Raw genomic sequence first — 20,860 nt, forward strand, 5'->3', positions numbered from 1 at the left:
ACCAATGGGGTTTCAAGAATACACGATACAAGTCCCAGGAGAAATAAGCAAGCCCATATTGTAAAGGTAAGCACCTTTTAACACTCAGATGGGACATGAGTCAGGAGCCTGAAGACTTGGGCAGCGTTATCAAGAGACTTTATCTAACTAGATTTCCAGATTTCCAGAATGTTCCATCCGACTACACTCAAACAGACTTTTTTTTTTTTTTTTTATCTTATCGAGTGTTGAGAAGCTTACCAGGATACCCCGTGTTCTGCCCTGTAAAGTAAGCCCCAGTGACTATCAAAACTAAATACTGTATAAATGATGTTTGGTAATCTGGATAAACTTCAAACATTTGAAAAATATGTATACTTTCAATAGGTTAAAGGAGTCAAGATGAAATTAGGAATGACATTGGATTTTGAGAGGTGAAATTACATTTAGTAAGTAATGGGGAAGGAAAGCTTGAGGGAAAACCATGTCACCATAGACCTACATTGGCAAATCAGATCTTTGACCTCAGCTCCTATCTTTAGAAAGTACATGCTCTAATTTCTTCTCTGTTACTGGGATAAAACACTGACAAAAACAGCTTAGGGGCAGAAAGGGTTCATTCCAGTGTACAGAATACAGTTCATTGAGGGAACTCTGGGCCAGAACTCCAGGCAGAAACTATGAAGGAATGAAGCTTATTGGTTCACTTGCAGACTCAGCTTTTCTTTTATACCCTAGGACTAGCTGCCTAGGAATGGTGCTGCCCACAGTGGGCTGGTCCCTGTATCAATTAACAATCAAGACAAATCCCTACTGACAGTAGGGAATGAGAATAAAATAAGAAAGAGAGAGGATGAAAACCAACACTCATGAATGAAACTGGAAGTTGTAACGATACAATGTCTCAAATCCTGGTGAGTGAGTGCAGAGCCAGAACAAGCCAGAACAAGCAAGAAATAAAGAATGGAAACAAAGTGACTATGGGCAGCAGATAGTGAGTGTACAGGACCGCTTCCCAAATGATTCCTTCCTCTAATGAAGGAAGCCTTGGGTTTAGATTTGAGGGGCCTATGCTTGCTCATGTGGGAGAGCAGCACATTTGGTTTAAGGCAATAGTTGAAGAAGAAGGAGGGTGGGCAGAGAAAAGTGAGAGAAGGCTAGGCTTCTTTTCCCTAAAGGACACTCTAAAGGTACTTTCATGATATATGAAATTTCCCCTAGGAGCATCTGCTCACTTAGCTGCTGACAGTTTTCTTTACAAGATCCACAAAATTTAATCTGTAGTCATGCTGGTCAGGGAAAAAAAAAAAAAAAAACCAAATGGCCAAGGTCCATGGTGAAAGAGAGGTCACTGCTGTGGATTCTCATAGCACACTTTATGCCAATAAAATCTACAACATAGATGATGACATGGACAGATGCCCCAAAGGTCAGAAACTACCAATGTTAAAATCTTTAGAAAACTAAGGGCCACGGAGTTATCACACTGGGTCAAAGAACTTGCTAAACAAGCATATGAACATGAGCTCAAATCCACAGAAGCCATGTCAAAAGTCAGGCATGGTTAGGCATGCCTGTAGCCCCGGCACTGTAGGGGTGAGGGGTGGGGTTGCTGGAGCTTCCTGGCTGCTAGTACGGCTCCAGGTTCAGTGAAAAAGCCTGTCTTGAGGGAACAAAGTGTAGAGAGCTTGAGTAGGATCCCTAGTGCTCTCCTCTGATCTGTGTGTACATGGGTGTGTGCATGTCTGTACATACCAGGCACACACCACACACACATACCCCAACCAAACAACAACAAAACCCATAAATAGCCACATAACACTGTAACTATTATGGTAATTGAGTTTTTATTGAAAATACTCCAACAAAGGAAACCTCAGACACGGGTGGTTTTGCTGAGGGATTCTACTGAACTCCATATAAACTTCTAGGGACTAAGGGCGTGGGCATGGGTGTGTGTGTGTATGTGTGTGTATGTGTTTGTGTATCTGTGTGATTAGTTTCAGTATGATGCTACAACCAGACAAAGGCCCCAGAAGAGAAGCAAGCGGCTTCTGCCAGAAGCAAAAGGCCACACCAGCATTTCTGGGGTTATTGAGAGAATCGAGACAGGTTTAGATTGTGTCTGATGGATGAGGAGCTGAGGTGTAAAGATTCTCCACTCTCCAGTCCCAAGTCTTTACCTGGGGTGTGTTTCCCTGCATCTCTGTCAGTTTAGATCTTAAAGGGAGAGTGGATGAGAGGCTGTGGAGGGTAGGGAGGAGCAAAGAAAGGAGATGGGTGTGGGAAGAAGGACGCAGCATGACTGGACATGCAGAGATACCAGGGGTGCACACAGTTCCCAAGAAGGACTGCCCTTGTTCTCAGGTGGAGCCTAACATAAATGATACCACAGTAAAGCTTTACGTGAAGGGATGAAGGGAGACTACAAACAGCAACGTCCCATTACACACGCAGCATTTTAGTTCAGTTTTCTTTGGACTCGGACTTGACATTAAAAAAAGAAAAGAAAAGAAAATGAACACAGCAGTCTTGGCTTGCTGGGGCATAACACTTGCTGAATGCATTGGGGGTACCCAGCCATAGGCTTCGAGGAGACCCTACACATCAGAGATGGGGCGCTGCAGGTTTAGGGTGTGCCGTTAGTAGAATTGTGGGTGCTGAACAGCTGGGAAGAACACAGTACCGGGACTTGGCTGACACCAAGCTGGAGGTGACACCTCTACTGCTGGATATCAACCCAAATGTGCTGGACCTTGGTCAAGGTTTACAGGTGTTTCCTTTGTTATTTGAAAAAAAAAAATCACACATCACAGAGACAGCCAAGGAGTTTTTGCAAGGGAATTCTGTCCTTTCCCTATAGGCAGGGACACTAAAGGCTTGTCAAGAAGCCTTAGGAATAGAGGGAAGTAGAGTTAGTCACTTGGAGAGTCAGGGCGTGTGAGTTGGAGTGAGGGGAGGGGAGACCCAGAAACACGAGGGCCACAACAGGTCTCAGGCAGGTGATATCCTTAGCTGGGACTGAGAAGAGAGGAGTAGGTTCAGCCTTGGTGAGGATTGGAGGCCCCTGGTATTGCCCAGCAGCTCCTTGGAGGGCATTCATGGTCACATTAGAGTTCTGGGAGCAGGTCACTTCTATCCTATACAGAGGATGGTAAGGTCACTTCTGTCCTATACAGAGATGAGCATGACTGGCTGCTGGTTCAGGATGCGTCTTGGGCCAGTGCCACGTTGGAGTTGTAAGCATGTCACATTCTACTCCTATGGTGGCTGTGCTGGCGACCCTGGCTCACTAAGTTCACTGACACACGCGGTGTGTGATTGTTGCTCGTCATGATTTCTATGGTGCTTGATCTGCTTCTCATCATGCCTCTCTGCTCCTTGACAGCCCGTTCTCAGAAACCCATCAGGCAAACGGCATTGCTGCTCCGAGGCAGGTCCCCGGTCCCAGAGGACAAGGCCTACCCTTTGTCTCAGCACACAGAGTTCTGCATGTCCCCAGACTGTCACCTCTCTGCCTACATGCAGCACATACCTCAAAAGTTAATGACTTCACAGGACAACCCTTACTAGTTAGAGGGTGGGGCTTGGCGAGACCAGGTGGTCCCCAGTATCCTGTGTCCACTAGGAAGGTCCAACTGTGGGCAGGGAATCTGGAGCTCGCTCACTAGCCCTTTCTCTTGCCTACTGTCTTGGCTGGTGTCAGCTGACCCTCAGCAGTGTTCACCTTCATATGACCTTTAGGATCCAACTTGTTCAGAGCATAGTGGCTGGTTCCTCCACGAGTGTCCTCCATAACCACAGGAGGGAGTTGTCCTGCCCTCCCTGAGTCTGGCAGCTCTGGGTGTCTGGTCTACAGCATTTCTTCAAGAGGTGGCTCTAAGCTGGCCCATTCCCAGGGAGGGGTAAAGGTCTTCAGGAGGTAAGATTTGCTGCTGTGGGGTTTCCTTCAGCTCCCCTTCCCCAGTTTCTCTGCATGAAGAAACAGAACTGGGAGAGTCTCCTTGAAGATCACCAGTTAGATCTCTGCCCACAGCATTGCCAGAGGCAACCAAGCATGGGCCACAGAAGGCCAGACCCAGAGCCCACAGAGGGGTTGTACACACAGCTCTCCAAGCCCAGGCTTCAGTGTGCATAGAGGTGCTGTGGGTACACCCGTCCACACTAAGGTTCCAGTGTCTACAGACAGTCTGTGGTTTCAGCTACCCCATACCCTGGCCCCAGTGTCCAAACAGGGGTTGTGGGTACAGCTACCCACACCCAGTCCCCATTGTCTCCGTAGGGACTTTGTACTTGGACAATACCTGAGGCAGCACCAAGGGCTGGAGCCACAGGCAACCTTGGTTCCTGGGAGTTCAGAGCTCCACTGTTGATTCTGAAGGCAAGATGTCTGTGAAGATAGGGAAAGTCCTGGCAGCTGAGTAGCCCCGAAGCCAATGGTTCTAGGGCCACAAATCTCTTCTCTAGCCAGTGGTGACAAAACCGGAACACGTCTCTTTGAGCACAGCGTGGCTGCCTTTATCTGTGATAGGCAGTGTGAGCATAGGGTGTTTCTGAGAACTGGCGGTGGACGGGGAATCTAGATCATCTGCAAACTGACATCCAGGTCTCAAGGGTTAAAGCCAGATACATGGTGTGGGTGATGCCCGTGTCCTGGAGAAGTCTGTGCCAGTGGCAGATTCACAGCTGAAAAGGGTGACTGGAAAGAAGGGTGGTGGGAGCAGGTGGGGCTCAGCTTCTCAATAGGCCAGGCTAGACCTGGTGACACCAACAGGGAGATCGTGTGGTAGTGAAGCAGACAACCATGGTTCTTTGACCCATTCTCAGCCTCAGAGAATCCCATTTGAGTTTCCTTGTCTGTAGATAAAAGGACGGCCACTGGCCATGGCAGAGCTGTGGCTAGAAGCCCATTAGCAGCTTACTGTTCTGCGCATTGTGAGCAAGACCCCTGTGTGCCGTCAGACGGTGCAAGCATCATGTCTGAAAGCCTGCTGGCTATAGGGCCAGAAGGAGGTGAGGATGCTTTTGGACAACACCACCTAGGAACAGAGACCACCGTGGACTTCAGGAGAGCCTACGGCCAGGGTTTCCTCCTTTAGCTATGGTCACAGTGACTATCATTTGAGGACATTTCACTCCGGGCTTGCTCCTCCCTGCTCTGGAAGTCTTTGCCATGGTTCCTTTCTCCACTGTGTTAGTTTGTGTATGAAGTAGGCTTGTCACCAGGGGCTCAGCTGGCACCGTACAAATGACTCACATAGCTCTGTGGTCCCAGCTTCCCGGCAGAAACCCTAGAAGGGCCAGCTCTGCTTAGAGTCCTCACAGGCAGTCTAAAGGCCTGCTTTCGGCTTCCGTCTAAGCAAACATTCAGTCATCTTTGACCTAACTTAATTTTTTTGGCATAAAGAATTATAAATATGATGTGCTTCACATGTGTAATTCCAAATTAGGTTAGTGAGCCGGGTCTGTCTCAGGGATGGATGATTTAAAGAGTCCTGTAAACTTGTCATGTGACCAGGGGCTCTCCTCCTCGGCATCTGCTCCAGAGCTGAGAGCACATGTGTGTGAGCATTCACGACAGCAGTGCTCACGTGTGTGGGCATTCACGACAGCAGTGCTTACAGAAGCTGGCGGTGAAGAGCAGCCAAGCCTGCCTGTGGGGAATGAGAAAGTGGCATGGTTTGTGTGTGTGTGTGTATGTGTGTGTGTTGGGGGGGTTGTACAGTGCAGGTTGCATGGCTCCATGGGCTTGGGCACAGCACACTGACAGGGCCTACCTTGTATCTGTACTGCAGAGATGAGCCAGGCTCACAGGACAATGTGGTGTAAGTCCGTTTATGTCAACTGTCCCAAGCCAGAAAATCTACTGAGGACACGTTCCTGAGGACCCACCCAGTAGTCCCAGGTAAGCTGAGGCCTCTCCTGGCTCCCCCATCCTCCCTGAGAATGGCAGTTTTACTCTGGGAGATAAGAGGGACCCGCACAACTGCCCTGGTGGTGTTCCTGCTGACCTGCTCAACCTGCTTGCTACAAGTGAATCTAGGGATTCCACACCATTTCCTCAATGACTAAAATCAACCTAAAATGTTCAAAAACCCAATAATGTTATTTACAGAAAGCCAGATTCCTGGGCAGAGTTCACCCACAATCTTGTAAATTTGTGTGCACTTGGAGAGATATAAAAGTTTACTGTTGGGATTGGGGGAAGTGGGAATGTACCCAGCACACGTTGATCAGGGCAGCTTCCAGCGCCAGCTACCTTGCACAAAGCCACTGTCCTCAAAGCCCAGCTGGGCCAGTCCCCAGAACAGCAGGGGGAAAAGGCAGCTTCAGAGTTGTTCTGCACACACACAAGGCTGTTGCTCCTTAGACCCAGAATCCTGGACCTGAGCCTCACCATTCACCCACAGATCAAAGACTCTGGATATAATAAGCTGTCTGTCTCCTCCCGCATCACCCTCTGCTGGGCAGGCCCTATGAGCTTGTGGCAAAGCTTACTTCAAATAACCCCGAGGTAGGATCCTGGAATTATCCAGATGAACACTTATGAGTTTCCTTAGTTACCTTACAGGTGGTTTCTCTAGTGCCGTAAGTCACTCAGTAAAACCTCCTAGCCAAGGATCCAAGGATTTTGGTATTGGAGACCTGGAGGAAGAATATTATTTTGGAGACACTTAAAGTTGTTCATGCTAATGGCAGCCCCCCGAGTATCCTTGATCTGTGAGAATCTCAGTAGAGTTACTTACCAGAGCTTAACGAGTGGTCCATGTCGGGAAGAGACGAGCAGCAGTAGAGCAAGTGGAGAGGGAGGCCCTGACTATGTCATCTGAAGCCCACACACTCTCTTCAGCTAAAGCAACATGAGAGCATGTGGGTGGTCAGAGCCTCACCCAGAATCTCTCTCTGAGTGAAAGTACTTTGGCCTTAAGCAGAAGTTCCCTCCCCACCTAGCATTTTTGTTTTTTTTTTTTTTTTTTTTTTTGTTTTTTAAGTGCTTTGTTTACAATGCCCGGAGAATACCACCAAACATCCACTCTCTCTCAGGAAGAGCAAGACACACGTCTTCCTGTGTTTAGATGACACAAAAACAGCCAGACCCCTGTTGCAAAGCACTTGCTACAGAGCCAGCCCTACATTAGCTCACAATGTAGCAGATCCCTACATTCGCTCATAATGTAGCAGAGACCCACAACCACTCTCACACAGACTGTCCAGCAATAAATAAATAAATAAAAAGGAAAAAAAATACTGCTTTATTGGATCCATCTCCTAACTACAAAGATAGCTGACACAAATATCAAACGCTTGCTTTCAGACGACAGTCTACTAAGAATGGTTCATGCAACTCCATGATGCTAATAAACACGGGGTACATATGAGAGGCAGGCGGGAGGCAGCCTGCAGGCGGCCAGGAGCTATGTGTGTACAAGGCGGCACGCGCCAGCTCTTCACAGTCGTGTGAAAACGTTCAGTATGACTTTCAGACATTTGTTTTCTTTCTGTGAGTTGGGAAAGGTAAGCCACCTTCGTACAGACGGACATTTTGAAGATGCGTCTTCCTGTCTTGAGTCCGACCGTCTGGGAGTAACTTAAACCTTCCAGCCACAGGTGTAATTCAGGCATGTTCCATAAGGGGGCATTAACTCCTAAGGCACGATCATTAAACATGTTTTAATTAAACCATGCTTTTTTGGTTATAAGAAATAATAGGTCACTGCTAGTAACTGAAATAAGCAGCTAATTACACAGAGCCGACACCAGCTTATCTGTTACCAGTAACTAATCTGAAAACACACGTCCACAGACTGCAGTTAGAAACATTGTTTTTTTGGTAATTGTTTTCTTAGATGAAGCAGAGAGCAATAAGGCTTCTGTGAAATAATAAACTTACAATCGAACAAATATATTACACTCCTTCTGTCATGGTTACTTACAACCACTTTCAGATTCTGCCATTTGGTAGCTGATGGGCATTTGAGCACAGCTCTAGAGTGCTCAGTCACTGTGTGAGGCAAGAAAAGGCCACCTGCCTGTCCAGACGTGACAGACCCTGATGGAAGGTGATGGGAAGCCGGGTCTGGACTCTGAGGTGCACCCCCAAGGTGGATACTGGTTATTGCTAACATGGAAGGAAGGCCCCTGGTGGGCATAGACTGCTCATTGCCATCTCTGTCCTTGGATATCTATACATAAATATATGCCTATATGTACATGCATGCAAACACAAGTTCTGTCCTGTAGCAGGCAGGTTTTGTTCTGTCCAGGACCCTGTCTTGTGCTGTTCGACCTTCCTTCACTATGTTCGAAGCTGGATTAAGAACAAGAATCCTAGCATGCTATTATTGACAGACCTGTGGTTTCAGTCACACAGAGGAGGGGGCTGACTATGAAAGAGCCAAGAAGACAGGCTGGAAGACCTCTAAAATGCACTGGATAAGGCAGGCAAATTGTGTAGGGCAGCCAGAAAAGCTGGAGATAAGCAGGAGGCTCTTCAGAATCCTATCAATTAATACAAAAGATAAAGCCTCCGAAGGAAGTGTTCTTTAATAGCTTTGGCTCCCACAAATACTCTCATGGTAGGAAATTCAATGCTCACTTCCATATGCCCTGGTGTGGTCAGACTAAATAAGGCACTTTCCAGTGTTTTGATCCAGTGGGCAGGAGGGTCAGGCTTGGGGCCAGTCTGCCACACGGTGGACCAGCGTCTGCCCCTGGCCTCACTGGCCAGCCCTTCTCTTTCCATGAGATGGTGTTTCTTTCTGGAGATGCAGTGGGCCCCTCTCCTGCTCCTCTGTCCCCGTTGGAGAGCTACTTCTTCAGACATAAGCTGCTAGCGTTCGTTCGGTAAGTTGGGATTTCTGAGTGGTACCAGATGTGGGTCCAGTTTATCTCATGAAAGTCTCGCTTGCTGAAGCACAGTTGTCTGCGCTGAGCCAACTCCTCACAGCTTCTGCCAGCTCCGATGTGCTGAATTAGGAGTGGGGGATCGTGCTGGAGAGGTCGTTCCGTATGATCTCATTTACTGCAAGAAAAGGAGAGGAGAGAGTATTAGGGAAATGGTACCTTACTGCCAGCCTCCAAGTCAATAGCAGGGGTGCCAACAACTACATTTCCAATGGGTTATATTCCGTCTGTGACGCTTAGATGCCACAGAACACCATCTCCAGGGCAGGAGTCAACTCCAGGATGTTCCATAAGTTTGTAAAACAAAACATTGACACACCATAACACCTCCTGGAACGTGCTCAGTGGGGGAGACAGAAGGTAGTGGGGCCTACCATGGCCGTGGGCCTCCCTTTGTTTGGGGTACTTCATTTGTTTTTCTGAAGAGAGTTAAGTCACACTGGTCCCCACAGGCCAGTGATGGCCACTATCAGCGTGTGATTTTTGGCAGATGGACAGGAAATGAGAGAAGCTAGCTAGCAAACAGCACAACATCCCTCCCTCTCCACCCTGCCTCTCTCTGCCCAGCCACCTGATCCACACGGAGATAGGAAATGTCACTGGGCGGCTGTCACCACGTCCCATTTTTCTAACAGAGTTGGAAGGCAGGGCACCCACGCTGACGTCACGGAACCGCCTGGGCTTCCCTTCCCCATGGGCTGGAGCCCCCGCCTGCACCTAGATAAGCCCCTGGAGCTCACCCTCAGAGGCCCCAGCCTGTCTGAGGAAGCTTCCTGGAGCCATCAGGGGGCGTGCGCTTCATCGCCACTCCCTTCCCTAAGCTGCCTTTCAACACCCCTTCCTCAGCAATAGTTTTAAGAATAACAATAACAGAACGCAGTTAGGGGAACCAGGAATTGTGTCATGAGAACTGATAGCAGGAGGAAGCCTGGCGGCTCGCCCCAAAAGGGCTGCCTGGCAAGAGGCTTAAACCGCGAGGCTCCCTGTACCAGGGCCACTCGACTCCAGGATGCCCTGGTGGGTTTACTATTCCTGGGACTGTTCGCTCAAAAGTCACACTTACAAATAGGAACCATGGCTGCTTTCTGGTCAGCTTCTTGGGGGCGGGGTGGGGCGGCGGGTACTCCTGGGCGCCTCTGTGGAGCTCCAGGATTGGTCCTTGACCACAACACCAAGCACACTGTGGAGAAGGCCCACCCTTTGGTGTGGAAAATACCAGAAGGCAGGCACGCTCCCTCTGGCCCTGTGACTTCTCAGCCACTAATGAGGAATAACAAGGCCCAGGTGCTCACAGGCTGGTCTGGGACCAGCAATCAGGACTCAACTTGTCCCTGGAGTGCGCCCTGGGAGCTCCTTAGCTACCAGCATTTTCCATGATACTGGAGTGTGGGTGCGGGGCGGCTGCACAGCCCTGAGAAGCAGCAGGGACCCCAGGAGGACCAAGGGTTGTCTGCTCTGTGCAGTACAAACCACTGTCACAGGTCTCTCCCGAGGCCTTCCTGAGTCCGCGCGGCATTTCTCACTGGTCTCTTGCCAACCTCTTCAGCCTGGGCTTCATGTTTGGCTCCCCAGCAGAGGTCAGGGATAACGGGCATTAAGAGGCTATTAGCTCTTGTTCTCCTTCCACTAGTGCAGCACGCCTTGTAAGAGGCGCCTGTCTAATTTATATTCAACTTTGAAAGACCACACATTTCATTTCTTTAGGGGTTCTTCTCTCTCTCTCTCTCTCTCTCTCTCTCTCTCTCTCTCTCTCTCTCTCTCTCTCTCTCTCTCTCTGTGAAAAATGGCTTGCCTGAAATTAGGATTTCTTGGGGCCAAGTCAGCAGGGCTTAGATACTTGAAGCACAACCTATGTGCAGAGGCTCTCTGTGTGGAGGTGGAGACAAGCTGCAGCAACCTCCACTGTGCCACACCCATCTTTGTTCCGGTGACAGCTTTGTCTGACTGCCGGGGAGCCCCATTGCCTCACACTGTCCCCAAGCCTTGAGTGCCCCAGGACTCTGAGAGGTCATTGTCCAGGCTGGGTACCCAGGTAGGGGCAGGGTTAGGCCAACCACTCTCACCTGGGGCTCTGAACTGTTTCTGAGCAGCAGGCGGACATGTGGGGCTGGGAAAGATGTGTGTAGAGTATGAAATGCCAAGACTAGGAGCGGAGCCACAGTTCAGAGGCAGAAGTGGTTTCATGCGCTCCAGATACATTTTAACTGGACACTGTGCAAGAAGCCAGATGGCATTCAAACATACTACACGGAGAGAACCGGCATTGTGTTGCCCATTCAAGTGGTAGGACTGATGGACCAACAGACCAATCGTCCCGTTAGCGGTGCTTAAGGGTGAAGGGGAGTCTGAAGACTAGTAACAAGAGAAGGAAGTGTGAAGAGAAAGGTTGAGACACATGAGGCAAGCCTGAGGTGTAGTGACAAGAAAGGAGGGATGTGAGGAGCAACGGTAGTGAGAGCCAGGAAAGCAAGAGGAGTGACAAGGTAGGATGGCAGGGGCTGAAGACAAGGCTCGGGGAGTAAGGGTGCTTACTGCCCAAGTGTGAAGACTGTAGTTCAAGTCCTCAGCACAGCACACACATGGTGAAGAGCCAGGTGTGGCTGCACACCTGTAACCCCAGCAGTGTGGGGTACGGGGTCAGGAAGATCATAGGGGCTGGATCAGGTCAGGTAGGCCAGTCTAGGTCAGGTAATAGGACCCTATTTCACCGGAGTGAGGTGGAGATAAAGAGGGATACCCCAGTCTTCCTCTGGCCTCCACACATGTCATAGGCATGCACCCACACACACATTTTATCTCTGTCTGTCTGTCTGTCTGTCTGTCTGTCTGTCTGTCTGTCTCTCTCTCTCTCTCTCTCTCTCTCACATATCCTTGTCTCTGTCTCTCTCACACAAACACACATATACATATATACATCTTTGTCTCTCTGTTTCTCTCTGTCTCTCTCTGTCTGTCTCTCTCTCACACACACATACACATATTTTGTCTCTCTCTTTCACACACACACACACACACACACACACACACATCTTTGTCTCTCTATGTCTCTCTGTCTCCCTCTGTGTTTCTGTGTCTCTGCCCCCTCTCTCTTTCACACACACACACACACACACACACACACACACACACACACACACACACACAGAGGACGGAGGAGGAATGTTGCTGATGAGAGAGGAGCAGCCAGAGAAACACTAAGATATAAGACACAGGGAGCTCCGAGGAATAAGGACAATTTAAGAGAGAAGCTTGGGGGATGGAACAATGGGAAGAGGGAATTCTGAAGAGTAACTGTGTGGCCTGAGGTAGGCGGTGGTGGCCCATGAGTGATGGTTGAGGATGTGGTAACAATGGGGCCAAAAGGTCCGAAGAGCAGTCATGATGGATAGGAATTCTGAGAGATGAGGATGATGGGTGGTCAGGCATTGAGCAAAGCAGCTGAGATGCTTCTGGGCCTGACAAGACCACAAGAAATGGCTTGAAGGTAAAAGAGGAAGAAACATGAGATGTGGGCTTCCCCCTGCTGTCCACTGGGGCACCTGAGCCTCAAAGGGAGAGCCCTACTGAGAGCTGGGAAATTACTCAGTGGTCGTCAGCCACACAGGTCCCCAGCTGGAGGCAGCAGTAGGCCACCAAATGTCTACTGGGCTTTCTTGTTTGGGGCTAAGCACTGAGTTCTCAGGAGAGCTCAAGGCCTGTTGATGTGCACCTGTTGTCTGGGTTCAGGTCACTGATAAGCTTGCCTGCCCCGATGCTTGTGGCTAGAAGTCCATCCCACTGTTCCCATGACTAGCAGTGTCCAGCTAGGATCGTGATGTTCCACACACACAAACATGCTCACACAAACATGCTCACACAAACATGCTCATACACACGTGCTCCAGAGTGAGACGTTTCCCAGAGCTTCCTACGGGACTGAGTGGAACATTGAATGGAACACCTGCTTTCTAATGGCATCCCACTCTGCAGGGAGAGAGAGCTGCAACCATGAAATAAATGCCACACAACTATTTATAGAACACGTCTGTGAAGTCACCTGTACTTCCATTTTATAGGTGGGTAAGGGTCACTCTAAGGTGGTGTAGTTAACAGATGGCTGACCAATGACTGACCCCCCCATTCTTTCCCTGACCAACCACTGACCCCCCATTCTTTCCCTGCCACCACTTTCTTTTCCATGAGGTCACCACCTGGGTCCCTGTCAGCCCACGTATCCCTGGCTCTGCTGGTTCCCCTGGGGTGGCTTTCTCTCTGATACAGCTGTGGTGATGACACCCACGAGTTCCCACCGTGTCTTCTCTCCACTGATAATTTCCATCTTCTTATTCAGCTTTTCCACTAACACGAAGGCTTCTCTTTATAGAGGTGTTTTGAACTGCAGGTGACATGTGACCCTTACGACTTGCCTGAAAGAGGAACCTCTGCTCACTTAGTCAGATGTCCCTTAACAGGATGTGGCAAACTGTTAGACCACAATTCAATTTAATAAGTAAGAAGGTTTTTTCCCTTATATTTGATTTTCTCTAAAATGCTCCTAAGGTGGAAACTATTGTTTTTTTTTTCTCCCTCTAAAGTATGCGTGTGGCACTTTGAGTTGGTACCATAGCTTGGGATGTGCCCACAGGCTGTGTGTGTCCCTACGAATCATATCTACACACCCACACTCACACCCTCCCCTGCGTGCATGCCTGGAATTGAGAGAAATGGAAAGTCAGCAAGTTTTTTTTTCTTCAAGTATAAAAACTAAAGAGTTGAAAGTGCAGGCGTAGCTCTCTACCTGTGCTGGTCGCCCCCCGTAAACCTTCACGAAGTTCTGAGCCTCGCACGGAGACTTCTTGGCTAGCCTCTCACAAGCTGTGCAAATCACCCACTAGGCAGAAAAAGTCCTCCTCAAGTGAGGCAGAGTCCTCTCCAAGTGAGACTACTGTGCTTAGAGAGCACTTTCAGGTGGCCCAAGAGAGCCAGCTCTTTGGTCACTTGTGGGGTTTTGTGCAATTGCAGAGAAGACTGTAAGCCAACCAGTGTTCCCGAGAGCAGACAGATGGCCTCTGAAGGAGAAAGTTTTTCAGTAAAGTCCCTGGACATTTTTATCAATTCCTGGTTTCTAGAGTGGAGGGAGGACCTTATGTCTAGCTTTAAGGAATGAACAATTATTTTGGCCTTCATTTGTCACCTTTTGTTGGGTTGAGGCTCCTGCTTGTTTGTACTGGGGAGGGGAGGTGCTTGCAGCAATCATAGGAGAGAAAAAGGAGATATAAAGTAACCAGTTTGAACCATAGTTCTTTTATGGAGAGACTCCAAAGAAGGTCAAGTGGTAATTGTTGCCAGTGATGATGCTGTGGCCCCTGGTCTGGAGCTGGAGCTGGAGCTGGAGCTGGGTCTGGGTCTGTGGTTCTCATATCCCATGCACAGAGTTCCCCCCCCCCCCCCAGCTCACCATTCCTGCTGCCTGTGTTCCCGCACAAAGTCCACGGGGTTAGATGAGAATTTTAAAAAATACACTGCACCAGGAAATTCAGGAAAAGCCTAGATTAGTGGCTCAGGGCCCGCTGAGAAAGTGACAGAGAGCAAAAGGGGGGTACGGGCTTCTGAGATCCTGTGGCCACTTCCACCCTCCCAACTCTCTCTCCCCATCCCCCATCTTCAAGGTTTTAACTTGCAGAGCTCCCTGGGGCACAGAGTTCCGGGTCTTCTTCCTCTGCCAACTGCATCTTTTAAACTGGAACAAAGCACTGAGCGCTTGCTGTGCCCCTTATTGCCAGCTCACGGTAACCTCTGACAGGCTAAAAAGCTGGGGCGTTGGTTTGTTTTAGTCAGCTTTCCCGTGCTTAGGTCAAAGGTGGGCAGACTGAGGTAAGTAATCAAAGGGCCACATGAAGCCTGAGCTGTCCAACAGTTCTAAAGTCGGTATCTCTCGTCTACTGGACAGACAGTGAACAAATACACCCCAGAGAGGCAGGCAGTTAAACTGGTGCTGAGGAGAATATGTTGCTGGCATCCTCTCTCATGAACTTCATTTGCACTGCTGCAGTGTGCAGGGGTTAAGTCCGGCGAGTAAACTCCTTGGTGTGAACAGTCGGGAATGAATTGAAGGAAGCTTGAAAAGAAGGCTCTCACTGCACAGGATCCCACCATTTCTCAGTGGGAACACCTCTGCTTCCTGCCTCATTTTAAAATTTGACATCTTCCAGACCTGCCCTTTGAGGGCTCAACCCAGTCCACCTCACACACCTTAGCAACACTCCTGCAAACTGGCAACATAGGTGTCTGCTATGGGACTCCACAGAGAGCAGCAAGGATCCCACTGTGAGTTGCAGCAGAAAGTAACGGTCCCAGAGGAAAGCCTGAGCTCTGACACCTAGTGTATCACCGAGATGCAGGGTGTCCTGCGGCCAGAATAGGGGTACCAAAGAACCCCAGGAGGAAAGTGATACCTTAAGCCCACCATATGCCTGTGAGAAGACACCCTGGCACTGTTTGCAATAAGCACAACCCTACCACAGATTTCCTGAGAGCACCTACAGCCTAGATGGGGCCTCATTCAAACTCGAGTAACCAGTGGGAAGACCTTTCTTCAGAAAACCCACCCTGGGCCTGGGCAAACAGCGTTAGGAGGTGTGGCAGTGGAGGCGGCAGCTGGCACCAGGCTCCCCCCACCCCTTTTGTTTTAAAATGTCCTTCAGTCATCTAATGGAGAAAGAAATGGTGCCTAAGTGAACGTCTCCAATCAGGGGTGATGGCTGCCTGCCTCCACTGAGTACCTTACCTCGCTTCCTTCCTAAATCATCTAACGTCCTCAAGTAACCACCACGTATGGGATGACCAACTCACAAGGCTCATCTTGTGTGGCTCTCAGGAGCTGTCCTATGTCACTACGAATCTTACTTTGAAGATAGACCCTAGCGGTCAGGCTGGCTGGTCCTCAAGTGGAGAGGGAAGGCAAGATAGGTGGGAAGCAGCCCATTGGGTGTTCAGTTCCCAGACTGTCATGGGACAAGTGGTTGTGACTCCTCAGGGACTACAAGTATTTTCCAGGACAAAATGGTGGCGCATGCCCACCACACTCATCCAAGTCCTCGGCTATGACAGTCACAAGGGTGCTAGTGTTCTCTGGTGAATTTTCTCGTCGCTGACTGTCAGGGGGAAAGCGGAAAGGCCCCGGCAGCGGATTGGAAGTCACAAGGTCTGAATCGAATGCAAAGCAGAACAAAACCGCACTCCACAGCCAAGTCTGTGCACAGGGCTCGAAATGGCCACCCAGAGGTTGTGTAGCCTCCCCATGGGCTTGGGTATGTTATCCTCCAGATTCCTGGCTGTGTGCATGTGTGTCTTGGTTATCGGAACAAACATCCGTGCTTGGTTTTCAGGTCAGTGCTAAGGTTAGCTTTGTAAGCCTCTTGTCAGACGCAGCCATGAGATCTGGGCAAACTGGGAAAACGGTGATTTGGCAGAGCTGAGCCGCCTTTACCTGGCCACCCACATGCCCACGCATTCCATTTGTCCCTCTTTCTTGGTGGGACTGTCTGAGGCTGAGCAGTGATCCAAACACATTAAGAGGCCGGTTGAATTCCACCACGCTGGGGCGGGGCGGCCCTCAGCCTGGGGAATGAGGAACCGGGAGAGACAGGTAAAAATATTTTGGGTGATATTCAGATGCCTGATTCTCAGTCTCAGACACTAGACTCAAACTTAAAGAATTAGAATTCTGGTTCTTCACCTTCAGGCCACGTGATACGGTTGCTTTCACATTTAAAATGTTTAATTAACGTAGATAAGGGCCATGCATTTTCAAACCAAACCAAACTCCACGGCTGTGGTATCCAAACACTTTTCTCTGTGTTAACACAGGCATTGCTCACTTGGTCACAAAGCCTGCCCCTTCAGCAGTGACGCTGGCTCCAACATGGAAAGGAACAATGACTCCAGCCTCAGGAACCCAGGGCACAAACCCAGGACCCTCAGCAAGGGCCGCCTGCAGGCACGAGGGTACCTTCTTCTCTGAGTAGAGGGCTTTTCTCAGAGCTCTGTCTGCATCCTTTCCACAGAACCCCACAGCAGACCATGGGGAGTGGGGTCCCATGGACCTGCCCAATGGGTTGACCCACTGCATAAATAAACATACACCATAAAAGCCATGGTCACTTGCTGACTCCATTTTCCTCCGAGGGACAGAAAAAAAAAAAAAAAATGCATGTTTTCCCCAGACTTCAAGCCATTGAGAATATTTTTATTTTTAAGAGAAGCCAAAATAACTCTGTAAAGAGTAAAACCAGACAGGAAGGGCATTCTCTCCCATTCCTATGACTAAAAGATAATTACAAAAAGTACCTGCTAACTTTCCCAGAAAATGCACCTTTAGCTAAAACCTGTAGCTAAACTTAGAGCCTGGAGCCTAAGAGGAGAGCGATTTAGGTGAAAAGAACCAGGAATACCTAAAGCTGAGTTCAATTCCTAAATAACTAACGTCTAACAAGTGCCTTGTATTGGCCACCTCGAACGCTTACAATGTAACAGTTCTTGGAATGAGAGAGGCCTGTAATGATGGTGGTTGAAACTCTCGGTGAGCACACATTTCCGCTGTCTTAACTTTCATTTCCAGGGGGGAACCAGACATGTATTTGCCTCTCTGTGTTCTCAGTGAGCTGCTGTGTGAAGAGTTCTTGCTGTTTCTAGATACTGTGTATACAGACTCTGGTCTTACATGAAGTACTGCGTGACACAGGAGCTAAGGAAGAAACGGCCCTGTGAATTAGAGGGCAGAGGGTAGGAGAAGTGTTTATCCCACTAACAGCATATTGGTGCCATCCAGGGGTGGCTCGGGTCCACGCTCCAAGAATTTTTAGATTTCTCCAGAAGGCACAACCTCCTAAAGCAGTGGTTCTCAACCTGTGGGTCAAGACCCCTTTGGGAATTGCATCTCAGCTTTCCTGCATATCAGATCTCTACATTATGAGTTATTCACGTTAGCAAAATGGCAATTAGGAAGTAGCAACAAACCGAAAGTATGGCTTGGGGTCATCATGACGTGAAGGCCTGTATGAAAGGGTCGCAGCTCTGGGGAAGTTGAACACCTCAGCTCTAGAGAGTCTATGGTGGAGACTCTCCTTCACAAGTGCACACTTGGATCGGTCGCCATCCCATGTCCAGCATGCCATAACTGCCCAGTAGCCGGGTCGTGAACCAGGCAGGGACACATGTTATCAATGTGTGCCATGGCTACCTCGGCATGGAGAATGCACACTTTCAGCATGTCGGAACGTGGCCCGGAGATTCGGTTTTTCTCAAAGTTGCTTTGGGAAGCAAGGGGAAGTAAGCCCAGCTTCTCAACTTTCATGAAAAAGCAGGCGACTGTCTTCCCTCCGTGTCCTGCGCCTATCTCGGCCTCCACTTATTTTTATCTTTTAATCATAATAAGCCACCGCCACGGGGCTTGCTATTTTCGGAAGGGGAGAGAGGGACAGCGGAAGGACAAGTGACAACAAGTCACGGTTTTAATAAAACATGACCCTCCACCTGGAGCCGGGCTCGCGCTGACGGGCGCTGCTGCTACACGGGACTGTCAGCCGTTAAGACGGAATGATTTTCCTACCGTAGGTAGCCTGCTTCCCTATTTAGCCTGAAAACTCCCGAGCACGCAGACGGCCGTGTGGAAACTCCAGCGGGGCTGGCCACGTGGCGGGAGATTCCACAGGCCTGGCCATCCAGCTGATGCAGGCTGGAGAATGTTTCCATATCATCTGTGCTGCTATTATATCTGTGCCAAGCTCCGTTCAGCAATTACTCAACAGCATCATTAAACCACCAGCAATTCCTCCCCCCCCCCCAGGGCTTTCCTGGTGTCGTTAGAAAACACAAAACACATATCTCCCCAAATTATGAAATTACCATTCAGCAGAATTAACGGAATTGAAAAAGAAAACAAAACAAAACCAAAAAATATATATATATTAAGTGAAACTAAAGCCTGTGACCCCAAAGAGAGAGTGACCAGTATGAATTTCCACTTTGGCTTCTTCAAATTGCTCTGGCCTGTTCAGCACAGGCCAGGGTCTTGGCACAAAGGCAATGGCAGGCTCTCCTTCCTTCTTGGCACATTGGAAGAAGCAGTGGGATTCACAGGGTGCTGTTTTGAAATATGGAGTGAGAAAAGTCAAGGTAGCTGCCTCAAGATGCAAAAGCTGCACCCCAGTGGCCCGGATCCCACAAGGAGCTTGGGGAGACCCCAGTTCAGCGTCCTCAGCAGCGGTAAGTGCGAGGCCTCAGGTGCTGGGTTTTAGAAAGTCTGCTCGCTTGGCAAAGCGGACAGTGCTAGATCGCCTGCTTCCTATGCTTCCTGGGGGTAGAGCCTGCTTCATTTGGCCTTGAACTAGAGCCTCAGATTATCTGAGAGGTCATCAGTAATTCTGTCAGAGGTGATCACTTTCTTTCATATAAGCAAACAGTCACTTACAAAAAGATGCAGAGAAAGACTTTGGAATTTGATGTTGAACAACCCAGCGGGACAGATGACGTAGGCGTGTGTCTGTCCTTGGCGAGGGAACCTGCCTTACTGGTCACATGTCTGTTGGGACCACTCTCATTTGAAGATTAGCGCCTCTCTAAGAAGGCACCAGAGTGCTGGGGAGATGTCAGTAAAGTGCTTGTCAGGTAAGTGCGAGGACTTGAGTTCAAACCCCAGGACCCCACAAATAGCCATGTGCTGGGGTGTGCACCCAGATGGTGAGGTGAAGAGTCAGAGACAAGAGGACGCCTGGGGTTCACTGGCCAACCAGGAAGTCCTAGGTCAGTGAGAGACTCTCTCAAAAAAGCAAAGTTGGTGGCTCCTGGGAAATGACACCTAAGATTGACTTCTGGCATGTGCATGCACACACACACACACACACACACACACACACACACTGATTGACAACACACACACACACTCACTCACACACACACTGATTGGCAACACATACCTACCTCTCAGAAACTGACTCACTCCCCAGGAGATGAAGGCAATATAGGTACCACCCCTGCAACTTCTAGGACCTGGCACTGCCCTATGGCCTGACACTCTCTGCCTTTCTGAGCCACGGGTCCCCTGCTCCTCATAGTGACCTTGGCTGGGGGACTCTGCTCCATCTATGCCATCTACAAGCGTGAGGAGAGTCAGAGCTCTCATGGGTCCTGACTGATCCGTCGTCCTGATGCTGTCCACTGAGGAGACCAGGAGAGCCTGAAGCTGTGTCTGTTCTTGTGTCTCAACAAGATTATGTCTCCTAAACACATTTCTCCTCTGCTGCCCCATGGGAGACCAAACGCATGCCCTCCAGGAAAACACATTTTCCATTCTCCTCACTTTCAAAATGTTCCAGATATTGCCCAAATCCCAGGAAGCGATGATGAGTTTGTTTCATTTTTCTTTACTTATATTTTACGTGTATGAGTGTTTTGCCTGCGCGTGTCTCTACCACATGCATGCAGTACCTACGGAAGCCAGAAGAAGGTATCACAGATCTCCTGGGACTGGTGTTGCATATAGTTGTGAGCAACCATGTAGGTGTTGGGAATCTGGAAGAGCAGCCAGTGCTTGTAACCACAGAGCCATGTCTCTGGCCTCATGAATTTGTTTCTTGAAGCCTGAAGTCTCGATTCTGAAGGTGATGTTCTGGCTGAGGTCTGGGGATGTGTGATGGCTCTTGGGATGTGGTGGCAGATGGTACTGGGGAAGGAGGATGGATGAGCGCAAAGGCTGAAGAGGCTGCTGACTTCCCCGGGGGTCTCAGTCCCTGTACAGAGGCTAAGCTGAGCAGGACACTGCTACCCTCCAGCCCCACTGCTTTAGAGCCTGACACACACTGACTGTAGAGATCCCAAGCCCTGGGACCATCGGAAGCCACCACTCCAGCTCATCTGCGGAGCATGGGTCACCTCAGGGCGGCAGCTGGGCCCGAGTGCTCTGAGTCTGGGGGGGGGGGTTGATTGGTTTTGTACTCTG

The 20,860-nt window shown here is 49.5% G+C and overlaps 1 protein-coding gene and 1 long non-coding RNA gene across 5 annotated transcripts in view; both read right to left on the minus strand.

Moving 5' to 3' along the window:
- LOC110332864 overlaps nt 1-6,801 on the minus strand; it is a 35,144-nt gene extending 28,343 nt beyond the window's left edge. Inside the window, exons 1-2 of the long non-coding RNA XR_002381047.1 lie at nt 6,726-6,801; nt 6,544-6,624 (exon numbers count right to left, since the gene is read on the minus strand). This is a non-coding gene — a long non-coding RNA (uncharacterized LOC110332864). The remainder of the gene's footprint in view (nt 1-6,543; nt 6,625-6,725) is intronic.
- Nucleotides 6,802-7,212: 411 nt separating this feature from the next.
- Nfatc1 (nuclear factor of activated T cells 1) overlaps nt 7,213-20,860 on the minus strand; it is a 106,965-nt gene continuing 93,317 nt past the window's right edge. For 3 of the 4 annotated variants that reach the window (XM_021214370.2, XM_021214373.2, XM_021214371.2), the window contains exon 10: nt 7,217-9,001. In XM_021214370.2, coding sequence (XP_021070029.1) covers nt 8,952-9,001 — 50 coding nt within the window. In that variant the 3' untranslated portion in view covers nt 7,217-8,951. Of the gene's footprint in view, nt 9,002-20,860 lie in introns of all 4 variants that reach the window. The other variant, XM_021214372.1, reaches the window with a different exon arrangement.

Source organism: Mus pahari, chromosome 15 (genome assembly GCF_900095145.1).
Source record: "Mus pahari chromosome 15, PAHARI_EIJ_v1.1, whole genome shotgun sequence".
Taxonomy (NCBI): Eukaryota; Metazoa; Chordata; class Mammalia; order Rodentia; family Muridae; genus Mus; species Mus pahari.